This window comes from Tyto alba, unplaced genomic scaffold (genome assembly GCF_018691265.1).
Source record: "Tyto alba isolate M040663 unplaced genomic scaffold, T.alba_DEE_v4.0 Super-Scaffold_2, whole genome shotgun sequence".
NCBI lineage: Eukaryota > Metazoa > Chordata > Aves > Strigiformes > Tytonidae > Tyto > Tyto alba.
Window position 1 is genome coordinate 18,137,596 of NW_024881282.1, and position 21,219 is coordinate 18,158,814.

At 39.5% G+C, this 21,219-nt stretch overlaps 1 protein-coding gene across 1 annotated transcript in view; it reads left to right on the forward strand.

Annotated features, from left to right (window-relative positions):
• Window positions 1-21,219, forward strand: part of DDX10 (DEAD-box helicase 10) — a 188,946-nt gene that overhangs the window by 157,072 nt on the left and 10,655 nt on the right. Inside the window, exon 17 of the mRNA XM_032990776.2 lies at window positions 18,782-18,915. Within this exon, the coding sequence (XP_032846667.2) occupies window positions 18,782-18,915 (134 nt within the window). The remainder of the gene's footprint in view (window positions 1-18,781; window positions 18,916-21,219) is intronic.

Here is a 21,219-nt window from a genome sequence, read left to right on the forward strand (position 1 = left end):
TTCAGAGTTTTTAAAAAGGCAGTTTAAAACTCAGTGTGTGCTGAATTTGTACTGAAATTTTAACAGGTGCTACGTTCTAGCTGTCTGATTTTCAGGAAATGTAGTGAAGTTACTCAGATAAATCAGAATTTGTTAAGTTTCTTCTCTTGTATACTAAGTTGATTTCTCTCCATCAGGAAAATAGCTTTCTGGGCTTTCAATAAAGCCATTTTTCCAAGAGAGTGTTACTTTCAGCTTCTACTTAATACTGGTTAGCCAGTAAGTCTATGTTTGTGCATTTGTTTGGTATCAAAAAGGAAATGATGTAGAACTTGTAAATATAAATGTGCTGATTCCAAGGAATTTCGGTTTGGGCTGTTCTGAAAAGGTATTTATCCAGGTCAAAATGTGAATGCTATAGTACTAGGCTCTATTAATAAAAAACTACTTAGCAAATTTAGAAAGAGTAACCTTTGAAGAAAAGCATTGTAATGGTAAAAAAACAACAACAAAAAAAAAAACCAAAAAAAAAAAGAAAACAAAAACCAAAGCAAACCAACCAAAAAACCACCTTTCTTTTGTGTCACAGTGTTAGTATTTAATTCTCACAGGTTTACTGAAGCTCAAAATACTGATCCCTTTTAGCTGGTCTCCCCTTCTTGTTTGAGAGGTACTATTTGATTTTGGTAGTATGGTGTGCTGCTTGGTGTAGTTTCATTTCTTGCTTGAGACTCATTTGCAACTGTTTGTTTTGCGTGTGGAATATTTAGAGGGACAATCCTTGATAAACTGGCTGCTGTTTTTTGTTGTGCGTGGTCCTTCATGCTCACAAGGCTGACCTGTGGCTGTGTGCCTGCCAGCTGACATGGTGTGTAATGCTCAGTCAGAACTGCATGGTGTTTGTGCATATGGTATTCATGGGTTTTGTGACAGGACTCCATAGCTACAGGGTAAATTGCTTGTCAGAGAAAATGCAGTGGGGGAGACCTGGGGACATGAGTGGGATTAGCCTGCTGAAAGGGTTTCTCCTGCCTGCAACTGCAGGGGAACCACCTTTGTCTTGGCTGTTTCTGCTTTCACAGTAGAGGTGGCCGAGACGAACCCGAACCAGGTGTGGATTACACCACAACCCATGGCACAATCCAGAATCAAGTTCGTGTGGTGTTCATACACAGGGCAGCAAACTGGTAGCTGACAGGGCCGCTGCCATGCAGTTCTGCTGTCTCTGTTCTGGGAGACACAGCTTCTGAGATGTGAGAAACAAGCCTGCATATATATATAAAAAAAAAAAAAAGGTTTTATTGGGGACAAAGTCAGTGGAGCAAAGAATACAGCACTGGGTGCAATGGCACGCGCTCTGGAGCCAAAGGGGCTCCCTTTTATTGTATAAAAGGTTACATATTCATCTACTCTAATACACACGCATCACTACTCCAAGGATAGGGAGGGAATATTACAATTAGTTCCAAGAAATCATTAACATATCCCCCCACCCCAGATTCCTCTCGTCGTGCTTGCGCAGTGCTCCCTGGTGGTTGTGGGCAGGGGTCTGCAGATGAAGGCTCGTAGTCTTCTTCACTGTGTTCGCTCATTGACCCTTACTTCTGCACAGACTCAGTCCTGTAGTCAGGTACACCTTGTCCTTCAAATCTGGGCTAATTTGCAGCTCCTTTGTCTTTATGGCTTAGTGATTTCAGTTCCTCTCTTATCTCAAGGACAAGAGATACCAGAGATGGCCCATCCTATTCTTTCTCATTCCATTGCAAAGGAGTTACCATCCTTTGATATGGACCACCTGGTGAGCATCCCAAGGGGGGGGGGGTGTGTGTGCTGTCAGGTTAGTGTCTCCTCAGATCAGTTCCCCCCTTTTCTTTTCCCAGTAGTAAATTATTTTACTTTTCTTAAAATTTGGATCGTTGTACCAATAATAGCTTTAGCCTATCTCAATAAAAGTAATTGTTTAATTACTTTTAGTGAAAGCAAAATTCTTCTTTTATTTATCACATGAGAGAAAGGAGACACTTAGGGCAGTTAGGACTTAAGACTTCTGAGCTTTTATCTAGGTGTACCTTTGTGTTTCTTATTTGTGATAGTAGGGAGTTACAAAGATTCTTTAAATGTGGTGTATCGTGTGGAAAAATAGAGTGAGATCTCGTCTGCTTAGTGGCGAGAGATACTCAGTACCAAAGGACAGGAGTTGTAGAATCCGAGGGTTAGTCTGATGCATAAGAGATGCCTAAGAATCTCTTTGAGTTTATTTTTTGATAATTTACCTCCTGACAAAAAAGTAATCCATGCCCTGTACACCCAACAATCTCATTTATCAGCCTGTTGTCGCAGAAGTAGTATTTGGGGTACTGAAACGAATTGCCGGTGAGGTGGCTGAAGCCCATAAAGAGGTTGGTCATGTTCAGCAGTGATGCCTCTTCATCACTAGTGTGAAGAGAAGTTATGGAACACTGACTTGAATTATGAAGTCCCTTTAAGAAAAGGCATTTACAAATAACTACTTCTTTGTAGTTATGCTTAATGTATAAAACATGATTCTGTGCGTATTTAATAAAAATAGACTTAATACAAAAAGCAAGTTTAATTAAAACTCATAACTGGAGATATCAAAATGCTGATCACAGGTCTGAATGTAGTTCCTTCTACATTTAGTTATATATTCTGAATTTCATGATGGATATTATGTACTCGGTACTTTGGTAAGTCATGCATAATGTAACAAGGATTTTCACTTAACAGTACCTCCAGCAAATGTTCTCTGTGCTAATATTGTATGCCAAGTAGAATGTGATATAACAGAAGATTTATTTATTTTCAATACGTCATTAAATTTTATCCTCAAAATTTTGTGAAACTGCAAGAACTTAAAAAGGAGGCTCAACCCGTTTAAGTTACATGCGTGAGGAGATAGGTTTGTGGATGCAGTGAAATCACAACCGGATTTTATAATCTGGTGGCTCTACTGAAGCAGAAATAATTTTCGTGACTCCATAAAGCTGAAATCCTAAACTTGTCAATTGCAAAGAATAGTAGTCCCGAAGAAAGCGAAAATACTGTTTTCGAGATAAAATGTTCCTCTTGCAAAGATAAGTGATTTATATAACGAGGACCAGGCACTTAAGGCCCACCATTTCTCAGATGGAGAAATACTGCTATGTCTCTAAAATTATTATAATGTTTAACATTGTTTCAAAGTCACCGTTCTTTCATTTTTTTGTCTTTGTTTAACATAACAGATGAAAAAGGTTTTGTCCTGGTTTCAGCTGGGGTAGAGTTAATTTTCTTCTTTGTAGCTGGTACAGTGCTGTCTTTTGGGATTTAGGATGAGAGTAATGTTGATGGCGCACTGGTGTCCTGGTTGTTGCTGAGCAGTGCTTACACTGAGTCAGGGACTTCCCAGCTCTGGTGCTGCCCTGCCAGCGAGGAGGCTGGGGGTGCACAGGGAGCTGGGAGGGGACACAGCCAGGACGGCTGTCCCAGCCTGGCCGGGGGGTGCCCCATCCCATGGGCCGTCATGCTGAACGGTAAAACTGGGGGGAGTCGGCTGGGGGTGACAGCGGCTGCTCGGGGACTGACTGGGGCAGCACCGATTGCTTGGTGGTGAGCAGCTGTGCTGTGCCTCTCTTGTTTTGTATATTCTTTTATCATTATTATTACTTTCCCTTCCTTTTCTGTCCTACTAAACCGCCTTTATCTCAACCCCTGAGGTTTATCTTTTTTTTCTAATTCTCTCCCCATCCCACTGCGGGGGAGTGAGCGAATGGCTCTGTGGTGCTTAGCTGCCTGCTGCATTAAACCAGAACAGGTTTCTAAGCAAAAAAAAAAAAAAAAAAAAAAAAAAAAGAATTGATTTTCATCTATCATTTTGAGTACTAGACAGGTCAAGAATTGAAGAATTATGTAAATCTAAATCATTGTATGACAGGTAGTAAGAGAAAGTAGCAACTGAATATAATTTTTATGTATGGGTATATTATGGTTGCTGCCTTTGGAGTTTTGTCAAGATTGAAATGGTAAACAACAGTGACTTCTAATTGATTATTTACGTGGCTTTGTAGGTTCTCAGACTCAAATAAACCTTGAGGATGGGTCTCTAGGAAGTACTAATATGGCCACAGGAAATCCTGTCTGTCCCTTCAGCAGTTTAGGAAAGAATTTTAAACATTTATTTCTGCCAGTGGTCAAACACTTTTATCAATCTGAGTTTGGCTTGTTTTGTCTTAAGAGGTAGTGATTTGCCTCAAAACTAAAAATGATGGGTTGAAGTGTCATCTTAGTCTGATGCATCGAGTGGGTTATTGTTGGAATCCCATCGGCACATCAGAGCTGCAGTAAATGGCGCGTGTGCTTCAGTAGCTTGCCAGAGGTGCATATCTTAGCACACAGAGGCGTGTGCCTGTGAACTTGGTGTTCCAGCTGTGGGATGTAGCCAAGACCACCAGAACCTCATGGCAGCCCGGATCCTAGGTCTGCTCACAGTTTTATATATACAGTTTTATGTATTTTATGCTGTGCGAAGGCTTTCAGTGCTCCACGAAGACTGGAAGGGATGGACAGTGGTGCCTGGAGCAAGGGAGCCCAGCCGAAATGAGTGGCTGACGTGGACCTCAGCGGGGTCACACTTGGGGGCAGTTCTCCTCTCCCATGCTCTGCTCATGCACTTGGCTTGTCTCACCTTCTCTTGTTGTTACGTTTCTCCTCATACATGAGGACATGAGCATTTCTTGTTGGACTGATCAGTCAGTTTATCTTTGCTGGTTGAGTGCCAGACCAGCTGGCAGATGTCTGTATTTTTTTTTTTAACTGGTGATCCATGTAGAAAGTAGGCTTACAGAGTCTCTTAGTCCTTGAGCAAGACAAGCAAATCTCTGCGTCTAATTTTTCAGCAGACCAAAAAAGTGTTCTTCAAACCTGTGTCCAGGCTGGTGAGCTGTACAATAGTTGGCATTGTCAAGAGGAGATAAATTGAGGAAATAGGTCAAATAATTAAAAAGTAAATGATCAATCTGTTCTCAGACTGGTGCAACGAGTAACAGGTTTGTGACAGGAAAATTGAGTATAGACTCTAGAAATACATTCCAATGGTGAGATTATCTAAATACTGGAATAAGTTTGTAAGGAGACTGGTGGGTCCTCATTACTGAAGGCATCAGAACCAAAGGTAGGAATGATGGAATTGTACCTTATTCACCAGGGAGGTGGATGGAGTCAGTGACCACCAGCCCTGTTTTTCTGGAAGTCTTTGCTTTCTGTTGAAGCAGTTACCCTGCAGCATGTATCAGAGGCTTCTGTCAGGATTGAAGATGTCCTGGGTCGGAAGGCGAAAGAGAGACAGTCTCTGGATTTTTGGAACATGACCATTCACTGGATTTTTCCTCTGTCAAAGAGCACTTAACAGTACTTGTCTGTGGGAATTGAAATTACCAGGTTAGTGAGATTAACCAATCATCCAGTTCCTGTCAGTCTCATGAGGTTATTGTTACAGCAGTTCACCTAGTTCATGTATTTGAGCTCCTTATGGCAAACTTGAAATCTGGAATGAATTAATTTTATTAATTTAAAACAAGCAAAGTTTCTGGAGGACGATGATACAATGCAGAGTCAGAGCTTAAATTCTACAGAATATCACTCATGAATATTGCATAGTGTCAGGTTTACGTTTTATTTAGTGCACTTATTTTTATTTGTAGTGAAGATAGTGCTTTTCATCAGTGTGACCTACAGAGAAAGTGAGTCATGGAGCTGTGCTGAATTCTGTTGCTGGTGGAGGCCTGTTACGGTAATAGAGGCTTACGCCTTTATGTTCGTTGTGGCCAATGAATTAATGAGAACTGGTAATATGTATACTGTTATACGCTTGAGCCAGTAGACCCTGCTTTCAGTTTGCTATTTCTGTTTCCAGTATTTACTAATGTATGGCAATTCATAATTGCAAGCAGATGGTGTAACACCAAAAAGTCAGTAGAGCAAATGGGCTGTTTGCACTGGAGTTCATAATGAGCAGTAAAGTTAGACTAAAATGACTTTTCCTGACAACTTTCTAAGCATACTATGATTTATTTTTAAATCAATGAGATTAACATTTATCCTTCTTGTTCTCCCTTTCCCTGACATTTTGTATTTATGTTGCAAGTATTTGAGGGAATGGGGGAGGGAAGAAACCATTTTATGATTATTAATAACATGATAGATAAAAATCAACAACTCACTAAAAAGATCAAACCAGTTATTTAAATACAAATTTTACTTTGTTATACATTCTTTTATTTTTAAGAACTTAAAAATGGTACGTAAAATGAAGGTATTGAGGTATGATCCATGAAAAAATGTACTAGAATAATCTAAAAATAAAGAATTCAAGAAATAAAGTTGCTGATAAAGTTTTATATAGTGATGTGATTTAAAGAACAGTCATTAACTGGGAAAGCTAACTGTGTTTTCATAACAAGTTGTATCCTTTCCTGGTTCTGAAATAATATTTGGATTTGAGGAACTGGTTATCTTTGTTTATCCTTACTATATTCTTTCAGTCCGTGAATATAAATTAGGTTTGAGGCTGATAGCTATACCAAAATCTCATAAGATAGGATGCTCAGAACTAATAATTTTGTTGGCAACAGAGAGTGTATTCTTTCATAAATGTTAAATTTATAATACAGCACCTGCTTGGATGAACTTACTTTTTCTTCCATGTATCTGCTATATTTAAGAAGGTTCTGCTTAAACTATTAGTTAGCAACTTTCAAATAATATACGTAAGATATATTTTAGAAAATAATTCAAATTCTGGTTGAAATCTGTTTCAGTTTCAGATGGAATAAGAGTCAACTTGACACCAACCATGATTTAAAAATGAATAATTATCACTTGGCAAATAAGTGATGTCTCTTCTATCATTTGCTAATGTCATTATGGAAAAGAAAAATGGAAAAGGAAAAATTGAGACTTTAAATAGGTAGCATCAAAGAGTATCAAATTTTATGTAAAGTCCAGTGTAAAACAGCTGTGCCTCAGAGTACCGAAATAAAAACAAAAGTAGCAGTGGTTACTTGTGTAAACCACTGTGTGAATTAAAAGCTTGCTGAGTTTAATCAGGATTATAATCAGCGATTCAAATCACTGATTTAAATTGACTCATCCTGACTTTTTTCTATCTCTGATTCTTTGAGAAACAAATGTAAAATAGCATTGTTTTGGTACAGTATGAAAAGTTCAAGTTTGTACCTGCCTGTGCAATGTTAATAACATTATATCTAGCCATACATAAGTCTGATTGTTCAGACAGTTTTACCAAAATGTAATTTTCAGGGAGTCCAATAGAGCCATGTTTCACAAAAGCTATTCCCACAAGAGCTAAATGCCAAGGTAATCAATCATACAGTGTACTGGATGCTATTGTTATGGATATAATACATTATTTATACAGTATAAAGATTTTTCAGATGTTGTTGAAATGAACGGGCAAGCAAATGAACAACTGTAAGGTATAATATGTCCTTAGCTGAAATTGCAATTTCCTAGGTTAAAATTTGTAAAGATGCCTTCAGTGCTTACAACATGTTTGAGACTGATTTCCTGCAAGTATGGACTTTGGGGGAGTAGCGAGAAGTCAGCTAGAAATCTATAATATGCTAATTACACCTACAGATAAGTGCCAGATCTACTCTTAGTATTTGTATATCACTTGTATTTCAATTACTAAAACCAAAAGTTGTTACTCAGTCACTGGAAGTAGGGTAAGACATTTTGGCAGCAGTACAAAACCCAAAGACTGAGGTAGTATAGTGTGGGTTTCTCAATGAGCCATTGCATATAATCACCACTAATATATTTAATGAATATAATAAGACACAGGCTTGGGCTTTTGATGGAAAATTGTCTCAACTTTCCATTTTCCCCTCACTGCATTGTTTCAGACATTTTGTTCCTGGGCTGAGAATGAGATGTTGGTCTTCACCAGATTCATGTAATAAACTGCAATATTTATTTGAGAAGCTCTAAAAGACTGATAGAAAGCAGTATAGCAGTGGAGAAAAAAAAAAGCTTCCTTAAATGGCTACATATTGAAATGAGGGTGATCTTCCTTTCTCCCTGACAAATCTGGCAGTTCTTTATAGCTGGTTTGCAAGAAAATCTGCAGTCGTACCTGTGGAGTAGTTTTCAAACTCTGATCTTGTTACACTCCCTGGCTGAAGAGATCTGCAGCTCAGGGGCAAAGGCACAGCACTGCTATACTTACTATTCCTTGATAGTTTTTTGTTTTGTTTTGTTTTTTTTTTTTTTTACTGTTGCTTGACTATTTTTGAGCCCATGGAAGCTCTTTAACACCTGCATTCTTTGGCAAAACTTTAATGGCTTTGCCTCTTCCTACTCTTTCCCATTTTTTAAATAGCTTCAGTCAGCTCTTCTCTCCACCATGGTTCCCTTTGTCATCACTCTGTCATATCCATCAGATCTTCTCTTGATAGTCTTCCTCTCTTTGGCCCTCCCACCTTTCCCTTATGGTTCTTCCCTGTTCATCTTTGATTCCCTCTTCCACACTGGCCTTTCGTGCTTTTCAAACTGTCACATTTCTTCATGTCCTAATCATTTGCAATGTAGACATGTTTCAATTCTACTCAACAGACATCATCCATTCTGTTCTTTAGGAACTGCTCTCTGATTTCCCTCTTACACAGTTCTTCTTCTCTGAGATCCCTGACATTAATCAGCCTTCTTCTCACTTGTTGGTTGTTTACTTGGATTTTCCATATCTGTTCCAATTTTTAGGAGGTTTGCAGACATGACCACCCTCTATTCTAGTGTCTTATCTTCTCTAGTAGTTCCTCCTTCATCATTTCAGGAATGACAACATTTTGCACAGCTCTGCCTTTTGCTTTTTTCCTCCTCTTATCTGTGGAGAAATCCTGTCCATGAATACAAATTCATGTCTGTACTAATGAGACTTATCTCAGTCTCTCTACTCCAGCTGTACCTTTCTGTCTAAATTAAAATCTTAGCTGACGTTTCAGGGATTTGGCAACATGGACAGTGGGATTGAGTGCACCCTTGGCAAATTTGCCGACAACGCCAAGTTGCGTGATGCATTTGACATGCTGGAGGGAAGGGCTGCCTTCCAGAGGGACCTGGACAGGCTTCAGAGATGGGCCTGTTTGAACCTCATGAAATTCAACAAGGCCCAGGTGCAAGGTCCTGCACCAGGATTGGGGCAGTCCCAAGCACAAATACAGGCTGGGCGGAAAATGGATTGAGAGCAGCCCTGAGAAGAACTTGGGGGTGTTGGTGGATGAGAAAGTCAACGTGACCAGCAATGTGCTCTCACAGCCCAGAAAGCCAACCATGTCCTGGGCCACATCAAGAGAACTGTGGCCAGCAGGTTGAGGGAGGTGATTCTCTCCCTCTACTGTGCTCTCATGAGACTCCATGTGGAGTCCTGAGTTCAACTCTGGAGTCCTCAGCACAAGAAAGACACGGACCTGTTGGAATGAGTCCAAAGGAGGGCCACAAATATGGCCAGGGGGCTGGAGCACCTCTCATCTGAAGGCAGGCTGAGAGAGTTGGGGATGTTCAGCCTGGAGAAGAGAAGGCTCCAGGGAGACCTTATAGCAGCCTTCCAGGACTTAAAGGGGGCCTACAAGAAAACTGGAGAGGGACTTTTTACAAGGGCGTGTAGTGATAAGACAAGGGGTAATGGCTTTAAGCTAAAAGAGGGTAGATTTAAATTAGATAAAAGGAAATTATTCACTGTGAGGGTGGTGAGACACTGGCACAGGTTGCCCAGAGAAGCTGTGGGTGCCCCCTCCCTGGAAGGGTTCATCCAGGTTGGACGGGGCTTTGAGCAACCTGATCTAGTGGAAGGTGTCCCTGCCCACGGCAGGGGGCTTGGAACTAAATGATCTTTAAGGTCCCCTCCAACCCAAACCATTCTGTGATTCTATGATTATGCCCCTTCATTTCCCACAGATGACAAATTACATGCTCTCTCTTTCCTGAAGAAAACCCTTCTGTAGCTTCTCCCTGTACTAGCACTCCCCAACCCTATTGCACATATGATAGTACATTTTATCTTAATTCCCTGAGTAATACTAACTCTCAGCAATTATTCTTAATTTGGTTCGGTTTGTTTTGGCTTGGGTTTTTTCTTTTCTTTTATTTGAAGTTGCTTTATGTTATTTTAGACCTGAAAAATTGTGTTTCTTTCAGTTACTTGGTCTAAAAGATCTTGCCTTATAGAAATTTTTCTCTTTCTTCTTACTTGGCATTTCTAAGACATGCCTTTCATATTCATTCATGTAGATAAAATTGTTACCACGGGATATTAAGATTTTCTGTCTTGACTTCTGCAGTGTGTTCTCTGCCTGCCTTTATGAATGCCATTTTGCTCCATTAGTATCTATTCAAAATGCTGCTGCAAAGTTACCTCTCTTTTTGTGTCTCCACAGACCCTTAACTTTCAGCACTCTTCATGGCCTCTCTTCTGTGAATTGCTGTTAAGTGCTTAGTTCTCAACAGTTATTGCCTGCTTGCTTATTTTTCAAGCACCATCCTTGATATTTTTTTTGGCCTCAGCTTTTCCTCATGCTTAACTAAATCTTCTGGTGGATGGCTGCCAGTCTTCCTCGGAAGCTTTCTCAATTTCTTCATCCAGGATCCTCTTTGCAGGAATGCCTCTGAAAATACGAGAAGGCAGGTCTCCTGCTGTGTCATGCCCATTGCTCATAATCTTCCTCAGGCAGCTTGCTTCCTTGTGCTTCATCAGGTTGTACTCATCTGTTCTCATGTGTCTTCTACTTAACCCTTATGCTCTTTGGGCCAGGAGTTGTCTTTTGCAAAATTTTGTAGTAAGGAATTCATGGCATGCAAAGGTGGATTTGACAACAAAAAAAATGATAATAAATGACTTTGCAAGCATGCAGCATCAGTCAGGTGCTTTCTGATTTACTTGTTTGCATATTTGAACAAATGTGAATCTATTGCTGCTGCACAATGGATACTGAACAAAGGCAGACAAGGGCTTGTTCTCACATCAAGTAATTGAGTCAATGCTGGGAGCAGCAATGCTACTTCTGGGTTTCTTTTCCTTAGTTCTGTATGTAGAAGCACCAGCAGTGAGGAATTAATTTGATTCATACTTTTCCCACTGTAAACGTGCCATTTTATATACATATTTTGTACTAGCATTTAGAGTACGTGACTTAATCAGTACAGTGAAAATGTGAAAGTCTTGTTGTAGGACAAGCACTTAATGCCAGTCTTGCTGTTTCTTGTGTACTGAATACAAATCATTTTTTTTTTTTTGAAGAAAAGAGCAGAACTAATCAGTTTACAGAATTATGTGACGTACCAGGTTTCCCTTCAGATTGTTTCATGTCAGTGGTGCTGTTGATCTGTTGATTCTTGAACAATAAATGTCACTGAGGAAAGAGTGGCCTCTGCTCCCAGTTTCTGCTGTGAGTAATGGTGGTGGTAGGACACCTCTGCTGCATCACGATGGCAGAGGATCCAGTTCCTTCAGGCTTGTTCAAAAGTGCCAGAAAGCAATGCAGAGAAAATTCTCTTGTGTAGGCACTGTCTCTGTGGACATATGCTGAGGATCCCTGGAGAAGACCGATGTGTTGAAATGTTTGAACACAGAGACTACTTTGGAGAATTACTTTCTGTATTTGAGCCGACAGCCATGATTGCTGTGAACCGAAAAGTAGAGAGAAAGAGGGAGTGTAGAGATAGTCCAAGGATTTTGGAGGATATAAGTTTAAAAACAGTTTTCTGCATTGTGGTTTTCTGGGGTTTTTTTGAAGGCCGTAGACTTTTGGATGCATCTGTTGGTATGTTTAATTCTGCCAGACTTTTCTACTAGTTTCTTTTTATAAGGCACAGTGAATAAAACCCAGGGTTTTTTTTCCTGTACTACTTGCTCACTTGCAAGCAAAATGATACCTGACAACCTAGCATTAGAAAGATTTCAAAATAGAAATTGTTTATACTTTTCTGGTTTGAAGCCTTTGCATTATTAAATGCTTTAAATCAGTTTTGTTTGAGACAGGTGTTCAGTGAGCATGGGTAGCATCTCTGTCCAGCTGCTGGCATGATAGATGTGGGAACCTTTATCCTTTGCCTGAGATGAAGCTACTACTCTGTTAACTCAAATGGCAGAGATTTTGTTTATGATACTAAAGATCCTAGGTTTGATCTGTTATGGCAAATAAAGCAACTGTGAGCTCGTGCCCATATTTCATTGCACCATAACTATTAGCATGCATTCCTGTGAAATCTGCGTACAAGCAATCTCTGAAATTAAGAGTATATGCAGTAGGTTAAACCCTTCTGCTGGTCAAAATTTCATGTATTCCAGTGGGTACCCAGTTTCTTTTATGTTGTGTTTTCATGTCTATAATATGAATTATATTTAAGTTAACAGTGTAGTTATTTTATCTTGACCTTTCCCAGCAGAATTATATTAGTCTGCCCTTCTGTTAAAATCACATTGATAATGGTGGCTAGTAACAACTTGAAGAATCTTGTGTTTACAATAAGTATTCCACATGGGCCTTATAAGAGCAAATAAAAGAATGAAAACCATACGGTCTAGTTGAGATGTACCTGTTATAATTCAAATGCAGATAAAAGCAAATACATAAAAATAAAAGACTTGAGTAGATTTAGAAGTTCTCAGCATTTCATTTTGAGGTAGATGGGTTTTTAATTGTAAATTTACCAAATTATATTATCTTTCTTTATATACATTCATTACATTGCTGACTTTGTAGAGGTCAAGTCTACAGGTAAAGCATATACTTACTACTATGAAAACAACAGTGGCTTTGCCAGTATAAAAAAGCCAGAAATGAATGTGTGGAAATCTATATAATTTTTGTGTTTTCAGTGGTTATGAACTGCGCTTGTGGCAGGAGCCATTTCCAGCATGAATGGCTTTTAATTGATATCTAATTTAATAGCAAGGATTTGAATGTCAGTATATATGCATCAGTGTGTGCTAGTTTGGAACACAGGCTTACCCATTCACTGACTATAAAATATGGGGCATTTAGGAATGCCAAGAAAGCAAATAAGTATTTTCATATACATTATTTGAGACCACTGGTAAAAGCAAGATTCTGATGGCTAAATTAGGCTAATTATATTACTTAAGATGTCAGGTTGCTTAAAAAGAAATGAAGCATGACTGGATGAAATTGAACCTTGGTGTGACTGCTAGTGATTGGGAAGGGTGAACGATTTGAAGATAAACAGGAGTTATCTGTCCCTTCTACTGAAAACCAAGAGTGATCTTCTGTAAAGTGGTATGAAAACCAGGAGCTATGGCTAACTCCTCCCAGATCCTGAAGATCACTTAGATCATCTTAGTGCAAAGACTGTGTCTTTCTGACTAACCTGTAACTTGGGTTTCTCCAATTTTTGGTTACCAGCCTTTCTGGCCAGACCCATGGAATTTGGCCAATCCTTCTGAAACAGCTGACCTTGTTCTTGTCCACATCATCTTCTTTCTGTGGTGTGCCTTGAATACATCTGTGTGCTTCAGACCAAGAGATAAAAAAGTCCTGCAACAACAGCCTGTTCTCTGCTCTTCCCACCCTTTTTGTATATCACTTCCTCCTTATCCATAAGAAGAAACATACCTAGGAGGAGTGACAAAACCAGTTGTGTAATAGACATGTATGTCGCTGTCCTGGTTTAACCCAGCCAGCAACTCAGCACCATGCAGCCACTCGCTCACTCCTCCTTCCCAGTGGGACAGCAAGGAGAATTGGAAAAAAAAGTAAAACTTGTGGGTTGAAATTAGAACCGTTTAATAACTGAAATACAATAGTATAATAACAATAATAAAATGTTGTAATAATTACAATTATTATCAAAATTAATATAACAAAGAGAGAGAAATAAACCCCAAGAACAGACAAGTGATACACAATGCAATAGCTCACCACACGTTGACTGATGCCTGAGCAGCGATGTGCCCCTCCCAGCCAACCTCCCCCGAGTTTATATACTGAGCATTACATTCTATGGTATAGAACATTCCTTGGGCTAGTTCAGGTCAGCTGTCCTGGCTATGCTCCCTCCCAGTTTCTGTACCAGCTACTAGGAAGAAAATTAACTCTATCCCCGCTGAAACCAGGACAGTCACCTATTAGAATTAATGTTCGATGTTGATGGAGATGTCAAAGGGTAGATGACAACAGGAAGAAAGCTCACATGACTTGGTCACAGTTCATGAAGGTTAACCTTAAATGCCACTGCACACAACTTAGAAAAGTGTTTGAAAGGTGGCCTTTCCCCTCTTTGCTTGCAAGATCCTTCCCTCAATGGAAATGATACTTCCAGTGTTTGGATTTGAAGGCTATTGATGAGAGTTAGATGGCATGGAGTGCAGCTGTCCAGTTTTGGCGTGGTTTAGGCAGCTCATTGTATGTCAGATCAGTGCTTGGTTTGCCTCGCTGGCTCCCAGTCAGTTTTCAGTATCATCTAAGGCTTTGGTCTTGATCTTCAAAGCAACTGTTGGATCAAACGCCCCAGCTACATCAAAGGCTGTATTTCTATTTGTGAACTGCCAGAATAGCTGTATTCCTCTGGGGCAATGTAGATGACGAAATATCCGAGCAACCATGCATCAGCTGGGGACATAGTTTTGTGGGCTGGGGGTACAGGCTATGAAGAAAAAACACTCTGTGAGCTGATCAGGTGAATCCAGAGTAAGATGTTTTAAAGGAGATGCTACAAAACCTGTTTGTGAATGTGTTTTGTCATAAATATGATGCAGAAACAACTCACATACTTATTGGAAAAATAATTGTCAAAAAGAAGAAAATTAATAAGGTTTGGAATGCCGTCTGATCATGAAAAGGATTATATTTTTAAATATCCTTTTATATTTGCTGTAAAATGCTAAATGTTTAAAAGTTGTGTACTTGTGTAGGGTAACCTCCTAGAGTATTTAAAGCTTACCTTTTCTTAGCATTAAAATCATGAACGCCACTTACTGAAAGGCCATATTATTCGCAAAAGCTGAATGGTGGCATAACTCAAAAGGATCTGAATATTGTGTGACTGTTGATGGACTCAAATCAAGTTTGATCAACTTTTAAACAAAACTTAAAGGTTTTTGTTTTAGCTGATCAGAAACATCCCCCCACTGGGCTTTACAAAGTACTATGGACAGAACTGATAGTGTCAAAACAACTATTTCTTCCCCCTCAGCCTGGTTTCTAGGAACTAATAAATTGCTTAAAGAGTTGAACATAAAAATTGCAACTCCAGATAATTTAATTGGATAAAAAAAAAATTTAAAAGTACCTATTAAATCAGTTGCAAATTAAATACCATAATAAATATGTATTCTATAAATTAAATCTTGGAAAATACAATGTTTTTTATCTATGTGCAGGTTTTCATTATATGTTTTTTCAGTTCTCCGTTTTTATCTGATGATAGTAGATGATACTCCCCTGAGTGCCTAACGCCTGGTAGAAATGAGACATTTTTCTGCTGCTTTGAACATCTGAGTCTCTTGAGTGCCTGTTTTCTTAAAAAGGTACATCAGTTTCCTCATTTTAAGCTTCTCTTAGCCTGCCTAACATGTTTACCTGAGCTACACCAGCCATTCAGCCTTCTTTACGAAGAGAGGAAGCTTTTACGTCTTGTAACAAAGACAGCTGGAAGTTGAATTGGAGGTATACTGTTGAGAATCAGGGCACAAGCTCTAGAGGAACTTGCCCAGTTTGCCTCATCTGATGTGTGTTTCTAAAATGACTGTAGTAAAGTAGAGTGTGACCATGGTTGACCTGGTACAGTGTGGAAAGTTGAAGGCAACAAGGTTTCCAAAATCTTTGGCACAGAAATTTTACTGATCTTTTTCTAAAATGTTGAGTTTGCATAAGATGACTCTCTTTATGTCTTAGAGGGAGACTATGGGAACACAGAAATGTTTTCATCTTGATTCCGTGTTCAATCTGAAAGTCTTTGTGCAAAGTTTCTATGAAACTAGATTGCAAAATACATGGGCCAATCAGGTAAAAAAAGGAGAGCTTGCACCCCTGAGCAGAATGGAAATAACAGAGTGATTGCTCCTGAATCCTGTTCCCCTGACCAGCCTGATGTGATATCTGAATGGGTTTCCTTCCACAACTGAACTTTATAATAAATACATACTCCAAAGTACATTGTTGCTAACCTTGGACGTAAAGTACCGGTGGTCAAAAATCTGTTCTTCAGTTAATCTCTTCTTTGATAGCAATTGACATAGGAAGGATCTAATCCTGAATCTGTAAATTACATCCTATTTGTATGTAAAGAACTTCTACAATTGTTCTTCTTTGTATCTGAAGAACTTTTACAAGTGTCTTGAACTGTTTTTACTTTTTTTTCTCCATCTCATGTGGTGAGTAATGTGAAGTTAAGTCACAATATTTCTTCTTTCTGACTGGCTGATATAAATTTGAAGCAAGAGGAGAAAAATAATGAGTTTCTATTGTTCAGCTGTGGATGATAAATGTTCATGTTCATGTTCTTAACAATTTCAGGGTCTTACGAATATTTTAATGAATATGTAACTGGTGATATGTATAAGAAATATGACCTCATGATTCCTGATGAATTAAAGAGGCATCTTTGCCAATTATTTATTTTGTTATAGTAAGCGTTACCTTGAAAACATCTCTGCAAATTTTCTGCTGGAAAACAATGAATATGAATGTGTAATGAAACCAAGGGTTGATCTGTGTATGTGCAATTGTCTTATGTGTGCATATATAAATGACAAAACTTAGGAAACAGTGCAGCCTCAACATTTTACCAACATAACTGAGAATGTGAATGAACAGTCCAAGACTTAAAAGATGACTGCCAGTAAATGTTAGTATTGCAGAACTCTGTTGCATAGTCACACATACATATAAAAAAAAAAAATTGTTGCATACAGCAGCTTTGTATACTACTACTTTTTTCTTTTTTCTTTTTTTTTAAAAATATATAATTGGTATGTACTAGTTATATTGAAAGAATAGATGCAGCAGGAGGAAGAAGTAAAGAGCAAATATTTAATGTTTGAAGAAATTGAAATAAACTGTAATTTAATGCAGAATGCTTTTCAAATTTGGAAATTCATTAACAAAAAGGTGACCTTCAAAACAGTTTTCTTTTGAGTTGCTAGTGATCTGTAATATTGTACTAAAAGATGAGCTAGAAGATACTTTTGTACGCAAAAAACAAAAATACTTTAAAAAACCCCACAAAACCAAAATCAGCTTTGTTGTGAAATAGCACCTGAAGTTCCCCGTAACTAACATGCTTTTCAGTCGATAGTTGTGTCACCTTTAGGCAGTTTACAATGCTGCTCTGACAATGCTTTTAGTAATTTTTATATGCCCAGCTATACAATTACCTTTATTAGTATTTCAAAGCAGTCAAGAACATAATGTGTGTTTAGTATGTTTTTCTTCTGCCTTCTGATTGAAAATCTGGCTTTTATCCCTTTCTTCTGCTTGCTTTCAGTGCACTGCTCACCAGCTCATTTCCTTTCACTCACTCTATATGCAGATATAGAAGGGACCTTTGGTATGCTTTCTGTTTGTTTGTTTGGGCTTTTTTTAAATTTATTTTTATTGTGGTGAGGTGTGTGCACATAAGGACAGTGTTCTTTTAAAACCTGGTGATAGATGGAAATGGTGAAAAGTTACAACAAAAATTAACTTTAAATATTTAATGATGTGAAGTTATTCATAGAATGAAGGATCATTTAAATGGGTACTGTTTTGGAAACTCAGCTGTGTGTGTGTTGATTAGATACATAAACAAAAGATAGTGATGTCTTTAATTATAGTTTCTTTGCATTTGTGTTTTGCTTTTCAGCATAAATATCATGGTTCTAGGGTTCACATTGCTTAGAAATGCCTGTAAGCTTTTTGTTTGCATTCTTCGGTTCATACACAATTGCATATGCCCTCCAGTCCATCTGCTTTCTTCGTGTGTGTTACCAAAAATTTACAGAAGTGGTGCTATCAGTTCAGGACTGCGTGGAGCAAAACCTGTATCTGCAAAAGCAGTCAGCTTTATTGTATTATCCACGACTTTTATGGAGCAGCATCTTCTGTGCCCTCTTCGTTAAGGAATTAGTGATGCATTCCTGCACCCTGAGGAAACGTGCAGATACCAGCAGTCTGTCTCAAGATGTGCTCTGGGGACAGAGGGAGGCTGAGGCCCGGAGAGGAGGGATGAGGGGGTCTGGGAGGAAGCATGAAGATCATGCATCACTTGTGGTGGATGACAGAAACTCCCTTAGCAGTTAATTCAGGTTAAGCAGCATTTCGGATTTTAAGTGCAGGGATTCCCAGATGAGTTTTAAATCAGTGTGTTTCATGATATACACCTTACAGCAGTGATTAATGTGTCCACAAGCTCGTATCTCTTTGCCAGTGTGTTTCTGAGACACAGTAAAGCTTCATATTACTTAAACACTTGCCCTTTGATGACTTGATTATTTGCTGCCCAAATCTTCCGATTTTGTAAATTTAAGATGACAATATTGGGAAGGTAGAATTTGAATGTAAATCCTTGTGCTTCCTTTTTAAATAATATTTCTTCAACCTTTAACAAACAGCCTTGGAGGAGAGCACTGATGATGACAGAAAATTACTCTGTTTTCCTGACTGTAATAGCAGTGGTATTTGACTGTGGCTGGGGGCAATAGTTTTTGTTATGGCATCCCTATTAATGGGGTTGTGGCAAGTAACATGGACTTGTTTGCATGTCTTGTAACTCTCCATTTGTCACCTGGCAGGTTGAAGAGGAAACAGTGGCCTTTCTTGCTCACAGTGGAAGTGAAGAAGAGTTTGATCCAAGTACTCTTCCAGATCCTGATAAATACAAAGATTCTGATGAAGAGCAGGATTCAGAAAGTGAAGACAGCTTTAGGTATGTACACATCTTCCATGTTCATTTTGAAATACTCGTGGTTTTTAGAAACTATTTTCTTTAGGTGTTAGGAAGTCATTTTACAGGCATCCTCTTGCTCCCAGGACTTAGTATTTAAGTTTGCTTGTGAAGTAGGTACTGAAAATAAATCTGCGCTAAAGGCTATTACTTTCTTTTGTGAAGCTGTATGAGAAAGATTTTTGAGTCAGTGTTGAAGGGATCTCGGTGAGACTGTTCCACCTGCAAAAATCTTGACTAATTCCCTGGAGGTTTCATGTGTTTCTATGATGGCTTGACCCTGGCTGGATGCCGGGTGCCCACCAAAGCTGCTCTATCACTCCCCTCCTCAGCTGGACAGGGATGAAAAAATGTACAGGGAGAGATCACTCACCTGTTACCATCATGGGCAAAACAGGCTCGACTTGGAAAAAAAATAATCTGTTACAAGTCAAATCAGAGTAGGGTAATGACAAAATAAAAACAAATCTTAAAACACCTTTTCCTCACCACTCCTATCTTCTTGGGCTCAACTTTACTCCTGATTTCTCTACCTCCTCCCTGTCAGCAGTGCAGGGGGATGAGGAGTGGGGGTTGTGGCCAGTTCATCACCCCTTGTTTCTGCTTCTGCTTCTCCTCAGGGGGAGGACTCCTTGTGTTCTCCCCCAGCTCCACTGTGGAGTCACTCCCATGGGAGACAGTCCTCCACAAACTTCTCCAGCGTGAATCCTTCCCATGGGCTGCAGTTCTTCACAGACTGCTCCAGCGTGGGTCCTCCATGGGTTCACAAGTCCTGCCAGCAAACCTGCTCCAGCATGGGATCTTCTGTCCACGCGTTCTGCCAGTGCAGCCTTCCCATGGGGTCACAGCCTCCTTCAGGTGCATCTGCCTGCTCTGGCATGGGGTCCTCCATGGGCTGCAAGTGGGGATCTGCTCCACCATGGACCTCCATGGGCTGCAGGGGCACAGCCTGCCTCACCATTGACTTCACCACGGGCTGCAGGGGAATCTCTGCTCTCCTCCCCCTCCTTCTTCACTGACCTTGGTGTCTGCAGAGTTGTTTCTCTCACATATTCTCACTCCTCTCTCTGGCTGCTGTTGTTCAGGGGTTTTTTTTCCCCTTTCTTAAATACATTATCCCAGAGGCGCTCGCACAGTCACTGCTGGGCTGGGCCTTGGCCAGCGGTGGGTCTGTCCTGGAGCCGGCTGGCCTTGGCTCTGTCGGACATGGGGGAAGCTTCTGGCAGCTTCTCACACAGAAGCCACCCCTGTATCCCCCCTCTACCAAAACCTTGCCACACAAACCCAATACAGTTTCAGAAATATGTTTCTCTACTGTTACATTGCAGCTTCTGTTTGAAAGGAGAAACATTTAAGGCATTTGAGGGTTTTGATGAGCCCTGTGTACCTGTGCTAGATTAAATAAATTTGTGCACAGTGAAACTTGGTAAGTTTTATGATTCAGTGTTGCTCAGACTCTTCAACACTATATATGCAGCAGAATCTGAGTTAGAAGTAAATATATAATAAAATTAACAAGGTTAAACTTTTCTTCGTAATCTAAAACCATGTTTTTACTTATGTAAACCAGAAGATATTTTTTCTTGTAGTTTAACAGAGAAGCACAGGGTATGGATGAGGATACATAGTTGATAGCAACATACTGTAGTTTTTCAGCACATACTGCAGGAAGATGGAGGGATACTGCATGAAGTCCTGTGTGTTTTTTGTCATTGGCTTCACCACAGGAAGAAGTTCATCTGTGTGTTTCTGACAAACAGCCTACCGTGTAACAGATCCAGAAACATGATCATGACACTTAAACGGGAGTACAGGTCTTTTATTTTGCTCTGTTCTAGATACCTAGGTTCATAAATCTCTTGCTTTTCATGTCTGAACTGGCTAAATCCTGGTGGCTAGATTGTCCCTTGCCCTGTGTCACTGGGTGTTGTGGGGGCAGCATGTAGGACTGGGTGTTGGGACATGGATTTAAGGACTGGATAACCCTAAGTTAGCAGGCTGGTGACCATGTCCCGTGTAGCCTGTTCAGCAGTGTGTTGGTCAGTAGAACTGACAAGGATGGGGGGAATACATCCCCCATAATCACACATGGTAACTGATTTTAAAAAATACGTTTCTTATTTTCAGTATGCAAGATTTACACATATAAATTTAATACCACATAGACACAGTTTAATCCTTTTTGGTTTTCCATTTTATTGGACTTGTCCTTACTTGAGTTCCTTTTCAGGGAATATTTTCTTGTAACTTTGGTGTCTACAGTATTTAGTTTATCCCAATGAGATT